We start from the raw sequence: 23,245 nt of genomic DNA, 5'->3' as shown, positions 1-23,245 counted from the left end.
TTAACCCTGAGTTCAGAGCTACAGTGTTATAACCCTGAGTTCAGAGCTAGTGTTATAACCCTGAGTTCAGAGCTACAGTGTTATATGGTCTGAGTTCAGAGCTAGTGTTATATGGTCTGAGTTCAGAGCTACAGTGTTATATGGTCTGAGTTCAGAGCTACAGTGTTATATGGTCTGAGTTCAGAGCTACAGTGTTATATGGTCTGAGTTCAGAGCTACAGTGTTTAACCCTGAGTTCAGAGCTACAGTGTTATAACCCTGAGTTCAGAGCTACAGTGTTATATGGTCTGAGTTCAGAGCTACAGGGTTATATGGTCTGAGTTCAGAGCTACAGTGTTATATGGTCTGAGTTCAGAGCTACAGCGTAATAACCCTGAGTTCAGAGCTACAGTGTTATAACCCTGAGTTCAGAGCTACAGTGTTATATGGTCTGAGTTCAGAGCTACAGTGTTATATGGTCTGAGTTCAGAGCTACAGTGTTATATGGTCTGAGTTCAGAGCTACAGTGTTATATGGTCTGAGTTCAGAGCTACAGTGTTATATGGTCTGAGTTCAGAGCTAGTGTTATATGGTCTGAGTTCAGAGCTACAGTGTTATATGGTCTGAGTTCAGAGCTACAGTGTTATATGGTCTGAGTTCAGAGCTACAGTGTTATATGGTCTGAGTTCAGAGCTACAGTGTTATAACCCTGAGTTCAGAGCTACAGTGTTATATGGTCTGAGTTCAGAGCTACAGTGTTATATGGTCTGAGTTCAGAGCTACAGCGTAATAACCCTGAGTTCAGAGCTACAGTGTTATATGGTCTGAGTTCAGAGCTACAGTGTTATAACCCTGAATTCAAAGCTACAGTGTTATATGGTCTGAGTTCAGAGCTACAGTGTAATAACCCTGAGTTCAGAGCTACAGTGTTATATGGTCTCAGTTCAGAGCTACAGTGTAATAACCCTGAGTTCAGAGCTACAGTGTTATATGGTCTGAGTTCAGAGCTACAGTGTTATAACCCTGAGTTCAGAGCTACAGTGTTATAACCCTGAGTTCAGAGCTACAGTGTTATAACCCTGAGTTCAGAGCTACAGTGTTATAACCCTGAGTTCAGAGCTACAGTGTTATAACCCTGAGTTCAGAGCTGCAGTGTTATATGGTCTGAGTTCAGAGCTACAGTGTAATAACCCTGAGTTCAGAGCTACAGTGTTATAACCCTGAGTTCAGAGCTACAGTGTTATAACCCTGAGTTCAGAGCTACAGTGTTATATGGTCTGAGTTCAGAGCTACAGTGTTATATGGTCTGAGTTCAGAGCTACAGTGTTATATGGTCTGAGTTCAGAGCTACAGTGTTATATGGTCTCAGTTCAGAGCTACAGTGTTATAACCCTGAGTTCAGAGCTACAGTGTTATATGGTCTGAGTTCAGAGCTACAGTGTTATATGGTCTGAGTTCAGAGCTACAGTGTTATAACCCTGAGTTCAGAGCTACAGTGTTATATGGTCTGCGTTCAGAGCTACAGTGTTATATCCCTGAGTTCAGAGCTACAGTGTTATATGGTCTGAGTTCAGAGCTACAGTGTTATATGGTCTGAGTTCAGAGCTACAGTGTTATATGGTCTGAGTTCAGAGCTACATTGTTATATGGTCTCAGTTCAGAGCTACAGTGTTATAACCCTGAGTTCAGAGCTACAGTGTAATATGGTCTGAGTTCAGAGCTAGTGTTATAACCCTGAGTTCAGAGCTACAGTGTAATATGGTCTGAGTTCAGAGCTACAGTGTTATATGGTCTGAGTTCAGAGCTACAGTGTTATAACCCTGAGTTCAGAGCTACAGTGTTTAACCCTGAGTTCAGAGCTACAGTGTTATAACCCTGAGTTCAGAGCTAGTGTTATAACCCTGAGTTCAGAGCTACAGTGTTATATGGTCTGAGTTCAGAGCTAGTGTTATATGGTCTGAGTTCAGAGCTACAGTGTTATATGGTCTGAGTTCAGAGCTACAGTGTTATATGGTCTGAGTTCAGAGCTACAGTGTTATATGGTCTGAGTTCAGAGCTACAGTGTTTAACCCTGAGTTCAGAGCTACAGTGTTATAACCCTGAGTTCAGAGCTACAGTGTTATATGGTCTGAGTTCAGAGCTACAGTGTTATATGGTCTGAGTTCAGAGCTACAGTGTTATATGGTCTGAGTTCAGAGCTACAGCGTAATAACCCTGAGTTCAGAGCTACAGTGTTATAACCCTGAGTTCAGAGCTACAGTGTTATATGGTCTGAGTTCAGAGCTACAGTGTTATATGGTCTGAGTTCAGAGCTACAGTGTTATATGGTCTGAGTTCAGAGCTACAGTGTTATATGGTCTGAGTTCAGAGCTACAGTGTTATATGGTCTGAGTTCAGAGCTACAGTGTTATATGGTCTCAGTTCAGAGCTACAGTGTTATATGGTCTGAGTTCAGAGCTACAGTGTTATATGGTCTGAGTTCAGAGCTACAGTGTTATATGGTCTGAGTTCAGAGCTACAGTGTTATAACCCTGAGTTCAGAGCTACAGTGTTATATGGTCTGCGTTCAGAGCTACAGTGTTATAACCCTGAGTTCAGAGCTACAGTGTTATATGGTCTGAGTTCAGAGCTACAGTGTTATATGGTCTGAGTTCAGAGCTACAGTGTTATATGGTCTGAGTTCAGAGCTACAGTGTTATATGGTCTGAGTTCAGAGCTACAGTGTTATATGGTCTCAGTTCAGAGCTACAGTGTTATATGGTCTGAGTTCAGAGCTAGTGTTATATGGTCTGAGTTCAGAGCTACAGTGTTATATGGTCTGAGTTCAGAGCTACAGTGTTATATGGTCTGAGTTCAGAGCTACAGTGTTATATGGTCTGAGTTCAGAGCTACAGTGTTATAACCCTGAGTTCAGAGCTACAGTGTTATATGGTCTGAGTTCAGAGCTACAGTGTTATATGGTCTGAGTTCAGAGCTACAGCGTAATAACCCTGAGTTCAGAGCTACAGTGTTATATGGTCTGAGTTCAGAGCTACAGTGTTATATGGTCTGAGTTCAGAGCTACGTTGTTATATGGTCTCAGTTCAGAGCTACAGTGTTATAACCCTGAGTTCAGAGCTACAGTGTAATATGGTCTGAGTTCAGAGCTACAGTGTTATATGGTCTGAGTTCAGAGCTAGTGTTATAACCCTGAGTTCAGAGCTACAGTGTAATATGGTCTGAGTTCAGAGCTACAGTGTTATATGGTCTGAGTTCAGAGCTACAGTGTTATAACCCTGAGTTCAGAGCTACAGTGTTTAACCCTGAGTTCAGAGCTACAGTGTTATAACCCTGAGTTCAGAGCTAGTGTTATAACCCTGAGTTCAGAGCTACAGTGTTATATGGTCTGAGTTCAGAGCTAGTGTTATATGGTCTGAGTTCAGAGCTACAGTGTTATATGGTCTGAGTTCAGAGCTACAGTGTTATATGGTCTGAGTTCAGAGCTACAGTGTTATATGGTCTGAGTTCAGAGCTACAGTGTTATAACCCTGAGTTCAGAGCTACAGTGTTATATGGTCTGAGTTCAGAGCTACAGTGTTATATGGTCTGAGTTCAGAGCTACAGCGTAATAACCCTGAGTTCAGAGCTACAGTGTTATATGGTCTGAGTTCAGAGCTACAGTGTTATAACCCTGAGTTCAAAGCTACAGTGTTATATGGTCTGAGTTCAGAGCTACAGTGTAATAACCCTGAGTTCAGAGCTACAGTGTTATATGGTCTCAGTTCAGAGCTACAGTGTAATAACCCTGAGTTCAGAGCTACAGTGTTATATGGTCTGAGTTCAGAGCTACAGTGTTATAACCCTGAGTTCAGAGCTACAGTGTTATAACCCTGAGTTCAGAGCTACAGTGTTATAACCCTGAGTTCAGAGCTACAGTGTTATAACCCTGAGTTCAGAGCTGCAGTGTTATAACCCTGAGTTCAGAGCTGCAGTGTTATATGGTCTGAGTTCAGAGCTACAGTGTAATAACCCTGAGTTCAGAGCTACAGTGTTATAACCCTGAGTTCAGAGCTACAGTGTTATAACCCTGAGTTCAGAGCTACAGTGTTATATGGTCTGAGTTCAGAGCTACAGTGTTATATGGTCTGAGTTCAGAGCTACAGTGTTAAACCCTGAGTTCAGAGCTACAGTGTTATATGGTCTGAGTTCAGAGCTACAGTGTTATAACCCTGAGTTCAGAGCTACAGTGTTATAACCCTGAGTTCAGAGCTACAGTGTTATATGGTCTGAGTTCAGAGCTACAGTGTAATATGGTCTGAGTTCAGAGCTACAGTGTAATAACCCTGAGTTCAGAGCTACAGTGTTATATGGTCTGAGTTCAGAGCTACAGTGTTATATGATCTGAGTTCAGAGCTACAGTGTTATATGGTCTGAGTTCAGAGCTACAGTGTTATATGGTCTGAGTTCAGAGCTACAGTGTTATAACCCTGAGTTCAGAGCTACAGTGTTATATGGTCTGAGTTCAGAGCTACAGTGTAATAACCCTGAGTTCAGAGCTACAGTGTTATAACCCTGAGTTCAGAGCTACAGTGTTATATGGTCTGAGTTCAGAGCTACAGTGTTATATGATCTGAGTTCAGAGCTACAGTGTTATATGGTCTGAGTTCAGAGCTACAGTGTTATAACCCTGAGTTCAGAGCTACAGTGTTATTGAAGTTTAAAGGCAACGTTAGTGGAGACAGCGTTTACGGTACACGCTGCATATATCTGCTCAATGGGAAAATACTTGTATATTTCAAGCTCGCCAAAGCACTGAAACCGGGCGGTCAACCTGTAGCATGGAAGGTCTGCGTTATCGTCTCAGAACATTGACATTTTATAGGCAGATTGAATGGAGCTCTAACCAAGATGAAATGAAACAGCCGACAGCATCCTTTCACCTTCTTTATTAGGAGTGCAGTGACCTCTGGCACCAGGATGGTGTGGGTTCATTTACCAACAATACAAATCAGATCATTGGCAGACTGTAGAGAACAATACAATCAGATCAATGGCAGACTGTAGAGAACAATACAATCAGATCATTGGCAGACTGTAGAGAACAATACAATCAGATCATTGGCATGATATGGTCTATGGATCTTTTAGTATGGAGTCTTACTGTGGAGAGACATTGACAGGAAGTAACAGGCAGACAGGAAGTGGAAACAGAAATCAGCTGAGAGGAGGAAGGAGCTTTAAGGGTTTAACATTGTGTTATGGTGAAGAGAACTTGACCTGGAAGAGAAGGTGAGTGGACAGAGATGTTCCATGATGACATTCAGCCAGACAGACCCAGTTTACAGCTTCCTGCAGGGAGATGACTACAACATAGTGGGTTTCATAGCAGCTCTTCCTCTCCCAGTGGTTGAGAGGAGAGTGACCTACACTGTGAAGAGTTAAAGGCCTAACTACAGCAGTGGATCAGACCATAGCTGATACTGTCCCTGCCTGTTCCTCTCAGGTACAGTCCCCTGTCCCAACGCCACAGATCCATCAGAGAGAATCAGGCTGTATATTTTCCAGAGCCAGTCAGTCAGTCAGTGAAGAGTGGCCTCTAGCGCTTCCTGGTGGAGAGAGTGGAGGAGGGACGGTTCAGGCTGAGCTGAGGGAAGTGAACTGTGGGGGTTCTGGCTGTGGGACCGTAGAGACCCAGGTTACGGGCTGCAGCTGACCTCCTGTGCTGTTTCACACTCGGGAAGGGAGAGAACACCTGCTGGGGGGTGGCCCTGGGTTGATCCTGGGGCGTGGAGGGGCAGGAGAGAGGGAGGGAGGGGGATAGCGGTGTACCAGGAGTATGGGGGTTAGTGAGGGTAACAGGGGGTGGGGGGTTAGTGATGGTAACAGGGGGAGGGGGGTTAGTGATGGTAACAGGGGGAGAGGGGTTAGTGATGGTAACAGGAGGAGGGGGGTTAGTGAGGGTACCAGGGGGAGGGGGGTTAGAGAGGGTATCAGGAGTGGGGGGGTTAGTGAGGGTACCAGGAGTGGGGGGGTTAGAGAGGGTAACAGGGGGAAGGGGGTTATAGAGGGTGCCAGGGGGAGGGGAGTTAGAGAGGGGAGTAGGGGGGTTAGAGAGGGGAGGAGGAGGGGGATTAGTGAGGGTACCAGGGGGAGGGGGGTTAGAGAGGGGAGTAGGGGGGTTAGAGAGGGTAACAGGAGGAGGGGGCTTAGAGAGGGTACCAGGAGTGGGGGGGTTAGAGAGGGTAACAGGAGTAGGGGGGTTAGAGAGGGTAACAGGGGGAGGGGGGTTAGAGCGGGTAACAGGGGGAGGGGGGTTAGAGAGGGTAACAGGGGGAGAGGTGTTAGTGAGGGTAACAGGGGGAGGGGGGTTAGAGAGGGTAACAGGGGGAGGGGGGTTAGTGAGGGTAACAGGAGTAGTGGCGTTAGAGAGGGTAACAGGGGGAGAGGTGTTAGTGAGGGTAACAGGAGTAGTGGCGTTAGAGAGGGTAACAGGGGGAGAGGTGTTAGTGAGGGTAACAGGGGGAGAGGTGTTAGTGAGGGTAACAGGGGGAGGGGGGTTAGAGAGGGTAACAGGAGTAGTGGCGTTAGAGAGGGTAACAGGGGGAGAGGTGTTAGTGAGGGTAACAGGGGGAGGGGGGTTAGAGAGGGTAACAGGGGGAGAGGTGTTAGTGAGGGTAACAGGGGGAGAGGTGTTAGTGAGGGTAACAGGGCTACCAGGAGAGAGTCTCATACAGTAGATGTTCTGAGAGGAGATTGAAGGGTCAGACTGTTGATGGTGGTGGTGGTGTGATGAGGGTGGTCGAGGAAGAGGAGGCAGGACAGACAGCTCTGGGATGGTGGGAGAGGAGGGTAGTGTGTCTGGGTCAGTCTCTCTAGGAGAGGAGGGTAGTGTGTCTGGGTCAGTCTCTCTAGGAGAGGAGGGTAGTGTGTCTGGGTCAGTCTCTATAGGAGAGCAGGGTAGTGTGTCTGGGTCAGTCTCTCTAGGAGAGGAGGGTAGTGTGTCTGGGTCAGTCTCTCTAGGAGAGGAGGGTAGTGGAGGTTGGTCAGTCTCTCTAGGAGAGGAGAGTAGTGGAGGTTGGTCAGTCTCTCTAGGAGAGGAGAGGAGTGGAGGTTGGTCAGTCTCTCTAGGAGATGAGGGTAGTGGAGGTGGGTCAGTCTCTCTAGGAGAGGAGGGTAGTGGAGGTGGGTCAGTCCCTCTAGGAGAGGAGGGTAGCGGAGGTGGGTCAGTCCCTCTAGGAGAGGAGGGTAGTGGAGGTGGGTCAGTCCCTCTAGGAGAGGAGGGTAGTGGAGGTGGGTCAGTCCCTCTAGGAGAGGAGGGTAGTGGAGGTGGGTCAGTCCCTCTAGGAGAGGAGGGTAGTGGAGGTGGGTCAGTCTCTCCAGGAGAGGAGGGTAGTGGAGGTGGGGTCTGGTTTAGTTCTGATCCAGAGTCCAGCTCTAGAGACAACAGGTGCTCCTCCTCTTCCACCACAGCTGGCACCTCCTTACTGGAGGCCTGGGCAGGAGACACAGGGAGGTGACTACCCTCCTCATCATCAGCCTTTCCCTCACCCACTCCATCTCTCTCCTCCGTCTGATGAGGGTGTCTGTCCTCTTCCGTCAGATGAGGGTGTCCGTCCTCCTCCGTCAGATGAGGGTGTCCGTCCTCCTCCGTCAGATGAGGGTGTCCGTCCTCCTCCGACTGATGAGGGTGTCCGTCCTCCTCCGACTGATGAGGGTGTCCGTCCTCCTCCGACTGATGAGGGTGTCCGTCCTCCTCCGACTGATGAGGGTGTCCGTCCTCCTCCGACTGATGAGGGTGTCTGTCCTCCATGTCTCCAAACCCTAGCTGTACCCGTGCCCGGGCTATGTTCCTGCGGTGGGCACGTACGTGGGCGCGCCAGGGGGACCCCACCCTGCTCTGACAGTCTTCAGCCTGAGATACCAGTCTGTTCCTCCCCCTCTCCCCGCTAGGGGTGGGGTTAGGGGCGGGGCCAGGGGTGGCAGGGCTGGACTGTGCCTGAGGCAGGGGGACACCTCGCAGGCTGGAGGGAGAGGAGGGAGGGTGTTTCAGCCTGTTCCTGGGCTTCCTGCCTAGCAACAGGTGGTTGACGACAGGAGAAGGATGTAGCTGAGATGCTAACACGCTGGTGGCTGGACATCTATCTACAGAGAGAACACACACAGGTCAATGTTCTGTCTGCCTATTGCAGCAGCAGGACAATAATAACACCATAGCATGACGTGATCATAAAGAGGATTCCACATGCAGCAATAAGAAACATCTAGCATTAAGACAACAATCTGGCTCTGCCCCAACCTCAGAGCTTACATTTATCATGGGAACAAGATGAAGAAGCTTACAGAGTTACATAAAATACTGCTTTGGGTTATAAGGAGCTTTGAGTCCTGATTACTGAAGACAGACACATCTGGGAGTTAGAAAAATAGTTTGGGGAATAGAAGCTCGGGAGCCAAATCCAATGGAAGTCTGTTACACAAGTAGTAGATTCCTATTAGGTAATGCTGCGTTTAGATGGGGAGCCAACAGGCCAGACAGACTGACACTCTCCTGTCAGTCACAGAGAAGAGCCAGCACCATCCAACCCCAGACCAGCACCATCCAACCCCAGACCAGCTACCAGCAGATCCTCACCCCAGACCAGCAAACAGCAGATCCTCACCCCAGACCAGCTACCAGCAGATCCTCACCCCAGACCAGCTAACAGCAGATCCTGACCCCAGACCAGCTAACAGCAGATCCTGACACCAGACCAGCTAACAGCAGATCCTCACCCCAGACCAGCTAACAGCAGATCCTAACCCCAGACCAGCTAACAGCAGATCCTGACCCCAGACCAGCTAACAGCAGATCCTGACCCCAGACCAGCACCATCCAACCCCAGACCAGCTAACAGCAGATCCTCACCCCAGACCAGCTAACAGCAGATCCTGACCCCAGACCAGCACCATCCAACCCCAGACCAGCTAACAGCAGATCCTAACCCCAGACAAGCTAACAGCAGATCCTGACCCCAGACCAGCTAACAGCAGATCCTGACCCCATACCAGCTAACAGCAGATCCTGACCCCAGACCAGCTAACAGCAGATCCTGACCCCAGACCAGCTAACAGCAGATCCTGACCCCAGACCAGCTAACAGCAGCTCCTGACCCCAGACCAGCTAACAGCAGCTCCTGACCCCAGACCAGATAACAGCAGATCCTCACCCCAGACCAGCTAACAGCAGATCCTAACCCCAGACCAGCTAACAGCAGATCCTGACCCCAGACCAGCTAACAGCAAATCCTGACCCCAGACCAGCTAACAGCAGATCCTGACCCCAGACCAGCTAACAGCAGATCCTCACCCCAGACCTGCTAACAGCAGATCCTGACCCCAGACCAGCTAACAGCAGATCCTCACCCCAGACCAGCTAACAGCAGATCCTCACCCCAGACCAGCTAACAGCAGATCCTCACCCCAGACCTGCTAACAGCAGATCCTCACCCCAGACCAGCTAACAGCAGATCCTGACCCCAGACCAGCTAACAGCAGCCCAGAAACCCCTCTCCGTTCCAGAGCCTGCTGCTTCCTGACAGACAGGTCACAAACACCTCCTCAATCTGTCCATCTACAGACACCACCACCTCCTCAATCTATCCATCTATAGACACCACCACCTCCTCAATCTATCCATCTATAGACACCACCACCTCCTCAATCTATCCATCTATAGACACCACCACCTCCTCAATCTATCCATCTATAGACACCAACACCTCCTCAATCTGTCCATCTACAGACACCACCACCTCCTCAATCTATCCATCTATAGACACCACCACCTCCTCAATCTATCCATCTATAGACACCACCACCTCCTCAATCTATCCATCTATAGACACCACCACCTCCTCAATCTATCCATCTATAGACACCACCACCTCCTCAATCTATCTATCTATAGACACCACCACCTCCTCAATCTATCCATCTATAGACACCACCACCTCCTCAATCTATCCATCTATAGACACCACCACCTCCTCAATCTATCCATCTATGGACACCACCACCTCCTCAATCTATCAATCTATCTATAGACACCACCACCTCCTCAATCTATCCATCTATAGACACCACCACCTCCTCAATCTATCCATCTATGGACACCACCACCTCCTCAATCTATCCATCTATGGACACCACCACCTCCTCAATCTATCCATCTATGGACACCACCACCTCCTCAATCTATCCATCTATGGACACCACCACCTCCTCAATCTATCCATCTATGGACACCACCACCTCCTCAATCTATCCATCTATAGACACCACCACCTCCTCAATCTATCCATCTATGGACACCACCACCTCCTCAATCTATCCATCTATGGACACCACCACCTCCTCAATCTATCAATCTATAGACACCACCACCTCCTCAATCTATCCATCTATAGACACCACCACCTCCTCAATCTATCCATCTATGGACACCACCACCTCCTCAATCTATCCATCTATCGACACCACCACCTCCTCAATCTATCCATCTATAGACACCACCACCTCCTCAATCTATCCATCTACAGACACCACCACCTCCTCAATCTATCCATCTATAGACACCACCACCTCCTCAATCTATCCATCTATAGACACCACCACCTCCTCAATCTATCCATCTATGGACACCACCACCTCCTCAATCTATCCATCTATGGACACCACCACCTCCTCAATCTATCCATCTATAGACACCACCACCTCCTCAATCTATCCATCTATAGACACCACCACCTCCTCAATCTATCCATCTATAGACACCACCACCTCCTCAATCTATCCATCTATCGACACCACCACCTCCTCAATCTATCCATCTATAGACACCACCACCTCCTCAATCTATCCATCTACCGACACCACCACCTCCTCAATCTATCCATCTATAGACATCACCACCTCCTCAATCTATCCATCTATAGACATCACCTCCTCAATCTATCAATCTATAGACACCACCACCACCTCCTCAATCTATCCATCTATAGACACCACCACCTCCTCAATCTATCCATCTATAGACACCACCACCTCCTCAATCTATCCATCTATAGACACCACCACCTCCTCAATCTATCCATCTATAGACACCACCACCTCCTCAATCTATCCATCTACCGACACCACCACCTCCTCAATCTATCCATCTATAGACATCACCTCCTCAATCTATCCATCTATCGACACCACCACCTCCTCCATCTACAGTTGGTGTGACCATCTGTCTGTATAGATTTGATGGTGTGACCATCTGTCTGTATAGGTGTCTGTATAGGTGTGACCACCTGTCTGTATAGGTGTGACCATCTGTCTGTATAGGTGTGACCATCTGTCTGTATAGGTGTGACCATCTGTCTGTATAGGTGTGACCATCTGTCTGTATAGGTGTGACCATCTGTCTGTATAGATGTACGGATCAATATACGTGTGTGTGTGTGTGTGTGCAGCTGCCTGGCCTGTTGTTGTGTAGAGTTGACAGTGTGTGTGTAGAGTTGATAGTGTGTGTGTATGTACAGCTGCCTGGCCTGTTGTTGTGGTGTAGAGTTGACAGCGTGTTACCTGTGTGTACAGTGGGGCAAAAAAGTATTTAGTCAGCCACCAATTGTGCAAGTTCTCCCACGTAAAAAGACGAGAGGCCTGTAATTTTCATCATAGGTACACTTCAACTATGACAGACAAAAAGTGGAAAAAATCCAGAAAATCGCATTGTAGGATTTTTAATGACTTTATTTGCAAATTATGGTGGAAAATAAGTATTTGGTCAATAACAAAAGTTTCTCAATGCTTTGTTATTACCCTTTGTTGGCAATGACAGAGGTCAAACGTTTTCTGTAAGTCTTCACAAGGTTTTCACACTGTTGTTGGTATTTTGGCCCATTCCTCCATGCAGATCTCCTCTAGAGCAGAGATGTTTTGGGGCTGTTGCTGGGCAACACAGATTTTCAACTCCCTCCAAAGATTTTCTATGGGTTTGAGATCTGGAGACTGGGCCACTCCAGGACCTTGAAATGCTTCTGACGAAGCCACTCCGTTGCCCGGGCGGTGTGTTTGGGATCATTGTCATGCTGAAAGACCCAGCCACGTTTCATCTTCAATGCCCTTGCTGATGGAAGGAGGTTTTCACTCAAAATCTCACGATACATGGCCCCATTCATTCTTTCCTTTACACGGATCAGTCGTCCTGGTCCCTTTGCAGAAAAAGAGCCCCAAGGCATGATGTTTCCACCCCCATGCTTCACAGTAGGTATGGTGTTCTTTGGATGCAAATCAGCATTCTTTGTCCTCCAAACACGACGAGTTGAGTTTTTACCAAAAAGTTATATTTTGGTTTCATCTGACCATATGACATTCTCCCAATCTTCTTCTGGATCATCCAAATGCTCTCTAGCAAACTTCAGACGGGCCTGGACATGTACTGGCTTTAGCAGGGGGACACGTCTGGCACTGCAGGATTTGAGTCCCTGGCGGCGCAGTGTGTTACTAATGGTAGGCTTTGTTACTTTGGTCCCAGCTCTCTGCAGGTCATTCACTAGGTCCCCCCCATGTGGTTCTGGGATTTTTGCTCACCGTTCTTGTGATAATTTTGACCCCACGGGGTGAGATCTTGCGTGGAGCCCCAGATCGAGGCAGATTATCAGTGGTCTTGTATGTCTTCCATTTCCCAATAATTGCTCCCACAGTTGATTTCTTCAAACCAAGCTGCTTACCTATTGCAGATTCAGTCTTCCCAGCCTGGTGCTGGTCTACAATTTTGTTTATGGTGTCCTTTGACAGCTCTTTGGTCTTGGCCATAGTGGAGTTTGGAGTCGGACTGTTTGAGGTTGTGGACAGGTGTATTTTATACTGATAACAAGTTCAAACAGGTGCCATTAATACAGGTAACGAGTGGAGCCTCTTAAAGAAGTTACAGGTCTGTGAGAGCCAGAAATCTTGCTTGTTTGTAGGTGACCAAATACTTATTTTCCACCATAATTTGCAAATAATTTCATTAAAAATCCTACAATGTGATTTTCTGGATTTTTTTCCCTCATTTTGTCTGTCTGTCATAGTTGAAGTGTACCTATGATGAAAATTACAGGCCTCTCATCTTTTTAAGTGGGAGAACTTGCACAATTGGTGGCTGACTAAATATATGTTTTTGCCCCACTATGTACAGCTGCCTGGCCTGTTGTTGTGTAGAGTTGACAGTGTGTGTGTGTAGAGTTGTGTGGGGGAATAATCAGAATTAGTTGGGTAACATAGATAAGATGTTTTATTTTCATTATATGCATGTGAGTTACTTCTCATCAGAATGTCTATTTTTGGATAATACTGTTGGCCGGTTGCAGTTATCTGTTCTCTGTCAGGGTTCAGTTACTTGGGCCGCAGAGAGGGGAGAGGTCAAGCTTGTATGTCTGTGTGCCAGTCACTGTGTCTCTGTGATCTTGTCCACGAGGGGTGTATTTGATATATGGATGTTGATGAGGTTTTGTTTTATGTTCTGAGAGCGAGATAAGAACATAGTTTAGGAGACAAACCTGAACGATAATTTATAGCCAATGCTGTCTGACTATGTGTGTCTTTGCTATAAAGGATCTCAGTTGCAATGTGTAAGGGACTCTCAGAGAATTCATTTATAGACACTGAATTGATCTGAGAGTCACAGGGTTGTGATGGAGCTCATATAATTAAAGATGGACTTTATGATAACTCTGACTTGTGTGTGGTTTGCTCTCATGATTTGGTAAATACAGGAAATTTCCATGACATTTGACAGTGTGTGTGTGTTACCTGTGTGTATGTACTGCTGCCTGGCCTGTTGTTGTGTAGAGTTGACAGTGTGTTACCTGTGTGTATGTACTGCTGCCTGGCCTGTTGTGTAGAGTTGACAGTGTGTGTGTAGAGTTGACAGTGTGTGTGTGTAGAGTTAACAGTGTGTTACCTGTGTGTATGTACAGCTGCCTGGCCTGTTGTTGTGTAGAGTTGACAGTGTGTTACCTGTGTGTATGTACAGCTGCCTGGCCTGTTGTTGTGTAGAGTTGACAGTGTGTGTGTGTAGAGTTGACAGTGTGTTACCTGTGTGTATGTACTGCTGCCTGGCCTGTTGTTGTGTAGAGTTGACAGTGTGTGTTTGTGTTACCTGTGTGTATGTACAGCTGCCTGGACTGTTGTTGTGTAGAGTTGACAGTGTGTTACCTGTGTGTATGTACAGCTGCCTGGCCTGTTGTTGTGTAGAGTTGACAGTGTGTTACCTGTGTGTATGTATAGCTGCCTGGCCTGTTGTTGCTGATGTCTCTTGATACGTGAGTATTGTTTCTTCAGAGCGCTGATGTCAGTACTCATCCTCTCCTGCAGCATGCTGTTGATGGCCGCTTGATGCTCCGCTCTGCCGCCACCATCCACCGCCCCAGGACTCAGGTCTGCCATGTTACCGCCCTGCTCCCCCCCACGCTGGTCTGGAGAGGAGAGATTCAAATATCACCTCGGAAATTACCTCAGTGTTGACACCATGTAGAGACACAGCTGTTCCTGTGTTTTCAGGTCTGACATCAACAGCAGCTGACATGACACCTTCCCAGATAACCCTGTCTACCACTACATTAAACTAATGGACCTGGCTGGAGGAGAGAGCAGAGCAGGACTCTAGGTCTACATACACTGCACTGTAAAAGTATGTGGAGACCTGCTCAGCCATCATCTCATTACAAAGTCATGGGCATTAATATGGAGTTGGTCCCTCCTTTGCTGCTATAACAGCCCCCACTCTTCTGGGAAGGCTTTCCACTAGATGTTGGAACATTGTTGCTATAACAGCCTCCACTCTTCTGGGAAGACTTTCCACTAGATGTTGGAACATTGCTGCTATAACAGCCTCTACTCTTCTGGGAAGGCTTTCCACTAGATGTTGGAACATTGCTGCTATAACAGCCTCCACAGAGAGACACTGGTACAAACATTAACTCTTGATGAGGATTAAATCACATGTTATTTGTCACATTCTTGGTAAACAACAGGTGTAGACTAACAGTGAGATGCTGACTTATGGGTCCTGTACATGATAATAGGTAAGAGGTCAGGGGTCAGACCAACCTTTAATGTGTCTCTGGTACCGCTGTAGTTCTGGAGCTAACAGCCCCCCCAGTGGACCCAAACATCCCAACGCTGCTGTCACCACTGCATCTTCATCTTCATCCTCGTCTTCATCACCCTCCCAGCCACCTAGACCACCACTGGAATACATCATCATCATCATCATCACTTCACCAGCCCCAGAGACCTCCTCTGGGATACATCATCACTATACCAGCCCCAGAGACCTCCTCTGGGATACATCATCACTATACCAGCCCCAGAGACCTCCTCTGGGATACATCATCACTATACCAGCCCCAGAGACCTCCTCTGGGATACATCATCACTATACCAGCCCCAGAGACCTCCTCTGGGATACATCATCACTATACCAGCCCCAGAGACCTCCTCTGGGATACATCATCACTATACCAGCCCCAGAGACCTCCTCTGGGATACAACATCATCACTTTACCAGCCCCAGAGACCTCCTCTGGGATACATCATCATCACTTTACCAGCCCCAGAGACCTCCTCTGGGATACATCATCACTATACCAGCCCCAGAGACCTCCTCTGGGATACAACATCATCACTTTACCAGCCCCAGAGACCTCCTCTGGGATACAACATCATCACTTTACCAGCCCCAGAGACCTCCTCTGGGATACAACATCATCATCACTATACCAGCCCCAGAGACCTCCTCTGGGATACAACATCATCACTTTACCAGCCCCAGAGACCTTCTCTGGGATACAACATCACTATACCAGCCCCAGAGACCACCTCTGGGATACATCATCACTATACCAGCCCCAGAGACCTCCTCTGGGATACAACATCATCACTATACCAGCCTCAGAGACCTCCTCTGGGATACAACATCATCACTTCACCAGCCCCAGAGACCTCCTCTGGGATACATCATCACTATACCAGCCCCAGAGACCTCCTCTGGGATTCATCATCATCACTTTACCAGCCCCAGAGACCTCCTCTGGGATACAACATCACTTTATCAGCCCCAGAGACCTCCTCTGGGATACAACATCACTTTATCAGCCCCAGAGACCTCCTCTGGGATACAACATCACTTTACCAGCCCCAGAGACCTCCTCTGGGATACAACATCACTTTACCAGCCCCAGAGACCTCCTCTGGGATACATCATCACTTTACCAGCCCCAGAGACCTCCTCTGGGATACATCATCACTTTACCAGCCCCAGAGACCTCCTCTGGGATACAACATCATCATCACTTTACCAGCCCCAGAGACCTCCTCTGGGATACAACATCATCACTATACCAGCCCCAGAGACCTCCTCTGGGATACAACATCATCATCATCACTTTACCAGCCCCAGAGACCTCCTCTGGGATACAACATCATCATCACTTTACCAGCCCCAGAGACCTCCTCTGGGATACAACATCATCACTTTACCAGGCCCAGAGACCTCCTCTGGGATACAACATCATCATCACTTTACCAGCCCCAGAGACCTCCTCTGAGATACAACATCACTTTACCAGCCTGTAGATATCAGCTGATAGACACACTACGGGACATTGACCAACCTGCCGTTGGGGTTGGAGGTGGGGAAGGGGGTGATGTTGTAGGGACATTGACCAACCTGCCGTTGGGGTTGGAGGTGGGGAAGGGGGTGATGCTGTAGGGACATTGACCAACCTGCCGTTGGGGTTGGAGGTGGGGAAGGGGGTGATGTTGTAGGGACATTGACCAACCTGCCGTTGGGGTTGGAGGTGGGGAAGGGGGTGATGCTGTAGGGACATTGACCAACCTGCCGTTGGGGTTGGAGGTGGGGAAGGGGGTGATGTTGTAGGGACATTGACCAACCTGCCGTTGGGGTTGGAGGTGGGGAAGGGGGTGATGTTGTAGGGACATTGACCAACCTGCCGTTGGGGTTGGAGGTGGGGAAGGGGGTGATGCTGTAGGGACATTGACCAACCTGCCGTTAGGGTTGGAGGTGGGGAAGGGGGTGATGTTGTAGGGACATTGACCAACCTGCCGTTGGGGTTGGAGGTGGGGAAGGTGGTGATGCTGTAGGGACATTGACCAACCTGCCGTTGGGGTTGGAGGTGGAGGTGGGGAAGGGGGTGATGCTGTAGGGACATTGACCAACCTGCCGTTGGGGTTGGAGGTGGAGGTGGGGAAGGGGGTGATGCTGTAGGGACATTGACCAACCTGCCGTTGGGTTGGAGGTGGGGAAGGGGGTGATGCTGTAGGGACATTGACCAACCTGCCGTTGGGGTTGGAGGTGGGGAAGGGGGGGATGCTGTAGGGACATTGACCAACCTGCCGTTGGGGTTGGAGGTGGGGAAGGGGGTGATGCTGTAGGGACATTGACCAACCTGCCGTTGGGGTTGGAGGTGGGGAAGGGGGTGATGTTGTAGGGACATTGACCAACCTGCCATTGGGGTTGGAGGTGGGGAAGGGGGTGATGCTGTAGGGACATTGACCAACCTGCCGTTGGGGTTGGAGGTGGGGAAGGGGGTGATGTTGTAGGGACATTGACCAACCTGCCGTTGGGGTTGGAGGTGGGGAAGGGGGTGATGCTGTAGGGACATTGACCAACCTGCCGTTGGGGTTGGAGGTGGAGGTGGGGAAGGGGGTGATGCTGTAGGGACATTGACCAACCTGCCGTTGGGGTTGGAGGTGGAGGTGGGGAAGGGGGTGATGCTGTAGGGACATTGACCAACCTGCCGTTGGGGTTGGAGGTGGGGAAGGGGGTGATGCTGTAGGGACATTGACCAACCTGCCGTTGGGGTTGGAGGTGGGGAAGGGGGGGATGCTGTAGGGACATTGACCAACCTGCCGTTGGGGTTGGAGGTGGGGAAGGGGGTGATGCTGTAGGGACATTGACCAACCTGCCGTTGGGGTTGGAGGTGGGGAAGGGGGTGATGCTGTAGGGACATTGACCAACCTGCCGTTGGGGTTGGAGGTGGGGAAGGGGGTGATGTTGTAGGTGTATTTCTCTCGGAGTTCAGCCAGCTGAGGGAATGGAAACACAGCCATGGAGTACACCGTCTGGAGAGAAAAGAGGGATCAGGGTGGCAGCTTAAACAGCTGGGAAACACAGAGGAGAAGAAAGGGCTTTTTCCTCCGATATTACATCCATGCATTCTGATTGGTCCCGTGTGGCTCAGTTGGCAGTTGCAGCGGCAGGGTTGTGGGTTCGATTCCCACGAGGGACCAGTACCAACAAATTTGAAAATGTCTCTCTGGATCAGAGAGTCTGCTAAATGACTCACTACTGTAGTGGCTATGAATCAAAGAGTCTGCTAAATGACTCACTACTGTAGTGGCTCTGGATAAGAGAGTCTGCTAAATGACTCACTACTGTAGTGGCTCTGGATAAGAGAGTCTGCTAAATGACTCACTACTGTAGTGGCTCTGGATAAGAGAGTCTGCTAAATGACTCATGTAACATTTGTGGATGTAAATAAAGGCTGTGTGTTAGAGTGGATACACAGTGCGTTCAGAATAGATAGATGACTACTGAATTTACAATGGATGAAATAAAGGTTTTGTTACTGGCCTACACACACCAAAACTCAGACAAATTATATATTTTGAAATGTTTACAAATTACGTTAAAATATATATAAAAGTTGAAATGTCTTCAGTAAATAAGTAAATAATAATAAGTTCAGGAGTCAAAAAGTTCAGGAGTCAAAATGTGCTAAACAAGTCACAAGTTGCCTGGACTCTGTGTGCAATAATAGTGTTCAACATGATTTCTGAATGACTACCTCATGTCTGTTCTCCACACATACAATTATCTGTCAGGTCACTCAGTCAAGCACAGAATTTCCAAACACAAAGACCAGGGAGGTTTTCCAATGTCTCGCAAAGGGCACCTATTGTTAGATGGGTAAAAAAATCAAATAAAACGCAGACATTGAATATCTGTTAGAGCATGGTGTAGTTACTACACTATTGATGGTGTATCAATACACCCAGTTACTACAACGATACAGGCTTCCTTAACTCAGTTGCCAGAGAGGAAGGAAACCGCTCAGGGATTTCACCACGAGGCCAATGGTGACTTTAAAACAGTTAGAGTTTAATGGCTGTGATAGTAAACTGAGGATGGATTAACATTGTAGTTACTCCACAATAGTAATCTATCAGACAAAGTGGAAAGAACATGCATCCTGTTTCCAACAAGCCACTGAAGTAAAACGACCTAAAACACAAGGCCAGATATACACTGGAGTGGCTGACCAAGAAGACATTGTGAATGTTCCTGAGCAACCTAGTTACAGTTTTGACTTAAAATAAAATGTAAAAAAAAAAATATATATATATATATATATATATATATATATATATATATATATATATATATATATATATATATATATATATATATATATATATATATATATATATATATATATATATATATATATATATATATAAAAAAATATATATTTTATTGTCTTGAAAATCTATGGCAAGACTTGAAAATTGCTGTCTAGCAATGATCAACAACCAACTTGACAGAGCTTGAAGAATAATGTACAAATATTGTACAATCCAGGTGTGCAAAGCTCTTAGAATCTCACTCAGAAAAACTCACAGCTGTAAACGCTGCCAAAGGTGCTTCTACCAAGTATTTGTATTTGGCGGAAGCGTAGCCTAGTGGTTAGAGCGTTGGACTAGTAACTGAAAGGTTGAAAGATCAAATCCCGAGCTGACAAGGTACAACTCTGTCATTCTGCCGCTGAGCAAGGCAGTTAGCCAACTGTTCCAAAGCAATCATTGAAAATAAGAATGTGTTCTTCACTGACTTGCCTAGCTAAGGTAAAAAAATATATATAAATAAAGGTGTGGTTGAATTATGGATCCCCATTAGTTCCTGCCAAAGCAGCAGCTACTCTTCCTGGGGTTTATTATGGATCCCCATTAGTTCCTGCCAAGACAGCAGCTACTCTTCTGGGGTTTATTATGGATCCCCATTAGTTCCTGCCAAGACAGCAGCTACTCTTCCTGGGGTTTATTATGGATCCCCATTAGTTCCTGCCAAGACAGCAGCTACTCTTCCTGGGGTTTATTATGGATCCCCATTAGTTCCTGCCAAAGCAGCAGCTACTCTTCTGGGGTTTATTATGGATCCCCATTAGTTCCTGTCAAGGCAGCAGCTACTCTTCCTGGGGTTTATTATGGATCCCCATTAGTTCCTGCCAAGACAGCAGCTACTCTTCCTGGGGTTTATTTTTTTTATTTTTTTTACCTTTATTAGTTCCTGCCAAGACAGCAGCTACTCTTCCTGGGGTTTATTATGGATCCCCATTAGTTCCTGCCAAGACAGCAGCTACTCTTCCTGGGGTTTATTATGGATCCCCATTAGTTCCTGCCAAGGCAGCAGCTACTCTTCTTGGGGCCAGCAAAGTTAATGCAGTTTATACAATTTTTAAAACATTACAATACATTCATAGATTTCACAAGACACTGTCTGCCCTCAGGCCCCTCCTCCACCACTACCACATATCTTCAGTACTAAATCCATGTGTGTGTGTGTGTATAGTGCGTATGCTAGCATGTGTGTGTGTGTGTGTGTATAGTGCGTATGCTAGCATGTGTGTGTGTGTTATCATGTGTCTGTGCCAATGTTTGTGTTGCTTCAAAGTCCCCGCTGTTCCATAAGGTGTTTTTTATCTGTTTTTTAAAAAACTTATTCTACTGCTGCATCAGTTACCTGATGTGGAATAGAGTTCCATGTAGTCATGGCTCTATGTAGTACTGTGGAATAGAGTTCCATGTAGTCATGGCTCTATGTAGTACTGTGGAATAGAGTTCCATGTAGTCATGGCTCTATGTAGTAATGTGGAATAGAGTTCCATGTAGTCATGGCTCTATGTAGTACTGTGGAATAGAGTTCCATGTAGTCATGGCTCTATGTAGTACTGTGGAATAGAGTTCCATGTAGTCATGGATCTATGTAGTACTGTGGAATAGAGTTCCATGTAGTCATGGCTCTATGTAGTACTGTGGAATATAGTTCCATGTAGTCATGGCTCTATGTAGTACTGTGCAATAGAGTTCCATGTAGTCATGGCTCTATGTAGTACTGTGCGCCTCCCATAGTCTGTTCTGGACTTGGGGACTGTGAAGAGACTTCTGGTGGCATGTCTTGTGGGGTATGTATGGGTGTCTGAGCTGTGTGCCAGTAGTTCGAACAGACAACTCGGTGCATTCAACATGTCAATACCTCTCATAAATACAAGTAGTGATGAAGTCAATCTCTCCTCCACTTTGAGCCAGGAGAAATTGACATGCATATTATTAATATTAGCGCTCTGTGTACATCCAAGGGCCAGCCGTGCTGTCCTGAGACAATTGCAATTTTTTAAGTCCTTTTTTGTGGTACCTGACCACGTGACTGAACAGTAGTCCAGGTGTGACAAAACTAGGGCCTGTAGGACCTGCCTTGTTGATAGTGCTGTTAAGAAGGTAGAAACTAGGGCCTGTAGGACCTGCCTTGTTGATAGTGTTGTTAATTAAGAAGGTAAAAACTAGGGCCTGTAGGACCTGCCTTGTTGATAGTGATGTTAAGAAGGTAGAAACTAGGGCCTGTAGGACCTGCCTTGTTGATTGTGCTGTTAAGAAGGTATAAACTAGGGCCTGTAGGACCTGCCTTGTTGATAGTGTTGTTAATTAAGAAGGTATAAACTAGGGCCTGTAGGACCTGCCTTGTTGATAGTGATGTTAAGAAGGTAGAAACTAGGGCCTGTAGGACCTGCCTTGTTGATTGTGCTGTTAAGAAGGTAGAAACTAGGGCCTGTAGGACCTGCCTTGTTGATAGTGTTGTTAAGAAGGTAGAGCAGAGCTTTCTTATGGACAGACTTCTACCCATCTTAGCTACTACTGCATCAACATGTTTTGACCATGACAGTTTACAATCCACGGTAACTCCAATAAGTTTAGTCACCTCAACTTGCTCAATTTCCACATTATCTATTACAAGATTTAGTTGAGGTTTAGTGAGTGTTTTGTTCCAAATACAATGCTTTAAGTTTTATAAATATTTAGGGCTAACTTATTCCTTGCCACCCACTCTGAAACTAACTGCAGCTCTTTGTTGAGTGTTGCAGTCATTTCAGTCGCTGTAGTAGCTGATGTGTATAATGAGTCATCCGCATACATAGAAACTCTGGCTTTACTCAGTCAGTGGCATGTCGTTAGTAAACATTGAAAACAGCAAGGGTCCTAAACAGCTGCCCTGGAGAATGCCTGATTCTACCTGGATTATGTTGGAGAGGCTTCCATTAAAGAACACCCTCTGTTCTGTTAGACAGGTAACTCTTCATCCACATTATAGCAGGGGGTGTAAAACCATAACACATACGTTTATCCAGCAGCAGACTATGATCAATCATGTCCAAATCTGCACTGAAGTCTAACAAGACAACATATTGACTCAGGGGTGTGAATACTTACGTAAATGAGATATTTCGGCTTTTCATTCTCAAAGATTTTTCTAAAATGTTCAGACAAGTTCTCACCTTATTCATTACAGGATATTGTGTGTAGATGAGTGAGAAGGAAATCTATTTAACACTTTTTTAAATAAGGCCGCTCTCCAACCCGCGTGAGGTGGCTACAGTCTACGAGGGCGCTCTCCAACCCGCGTGAGGTGGCTACAGTCTACGAGGCCGATCTCCAACCCGCGTGAGGTGGCTACAGTCTACGAGGCCGCTCTCCAACCCGCGTGAGGTGGCTACAGTCTACGAGGCCGATCTCCAACCCGCGTGAGGTGGCTACAGTCTACGAGGCCGCTCTCCAACCCGCGTGAGGTGGCTACAGTCTACGAGGGCGCTCTCCAACCCGCGTGAGGTGGCTACAGTCTACGAGGCCGCTCTCCAACCCGCGTGAGGTGGCTACAGTCTACGAGGCCGCTCTCCAACCCGCGTGAGGTGGCTACAGTCTGCGAGGCCGCTCTCCAACCCGCGTGAGGAGGCTACAGTCTACGAGGCCGCTCTCCAACCCGCGTGAGGTGGCTACAGTCTACGAGGCCGCTCTCCAACCCGCGTGAGGTGGCTACAGTCTACGAGGCCGCTCTCCAACCCGCGTGAGGTGGCTACAGTCTACGAGGCCGCTCTCCAACCCGCGTGAGGTGGCTACAGTCTACGAGGCCGCTCTCCAACCCGCG

General features: G+C 47.4%; 1 protein-coding gene across 1 annotated transcript in view; it reads right to left on the bottom strand.

Annotated features, from left to right (window-relative positions):
* Positions 1-5,554: 5,554 nt before the first annotated feature.
* Positions 5,555-23,245, bottom strand: part of LOC110519241 (TBC1 domain family, member 30) — a 37,149-nt gene continuing 19,458 nt past the window's right edge. The window contains exons 9-12 of the mRNA XM_036972652.1: positions 18,011-18,114; positions 15,079-15,218; positions 14,241-14,444; positions 5,555-8,100 (exon numbers count right to left, since the gene is read on the bottom strand). Of these exons, the coding sequence (XP_036828547.1) occupies positions 5,555-8,100; positions 14,241-14,444; positions 15,079-15,218; positions 18,011-18,114 (2,994 nt within the window). The remainder of the gene's footprint in view (positions 8,101-14,240; positions 14,445-15,078; positions 15,219-18,010; positions 18,115-23,245) is intronic.

The sequence above is a fragment of the Oncorhynchus mykiss genome, unplaced genomic scaffold (genome assembly GCF_013265735.2).
Source record: "Oncorhynchus mykiss isolate Arlee unplaced genomic scaffold, USDA_OmykA_1.1 un_scaffold_188, whole genome shotgun sequence".
NCBI classification, from domain to species: domain Eukaryota; kingdom Metazoa; phylum Chordata; class Actinopteri; order Salmoniformes; family Salmonidae; genus Oncorhynchus; species Oncorhynchus mykiss.
Note: the sequence above shows the minus strand (reverse complement) of the source record. Positions and strands in the feature narration are given on the sequence as shown.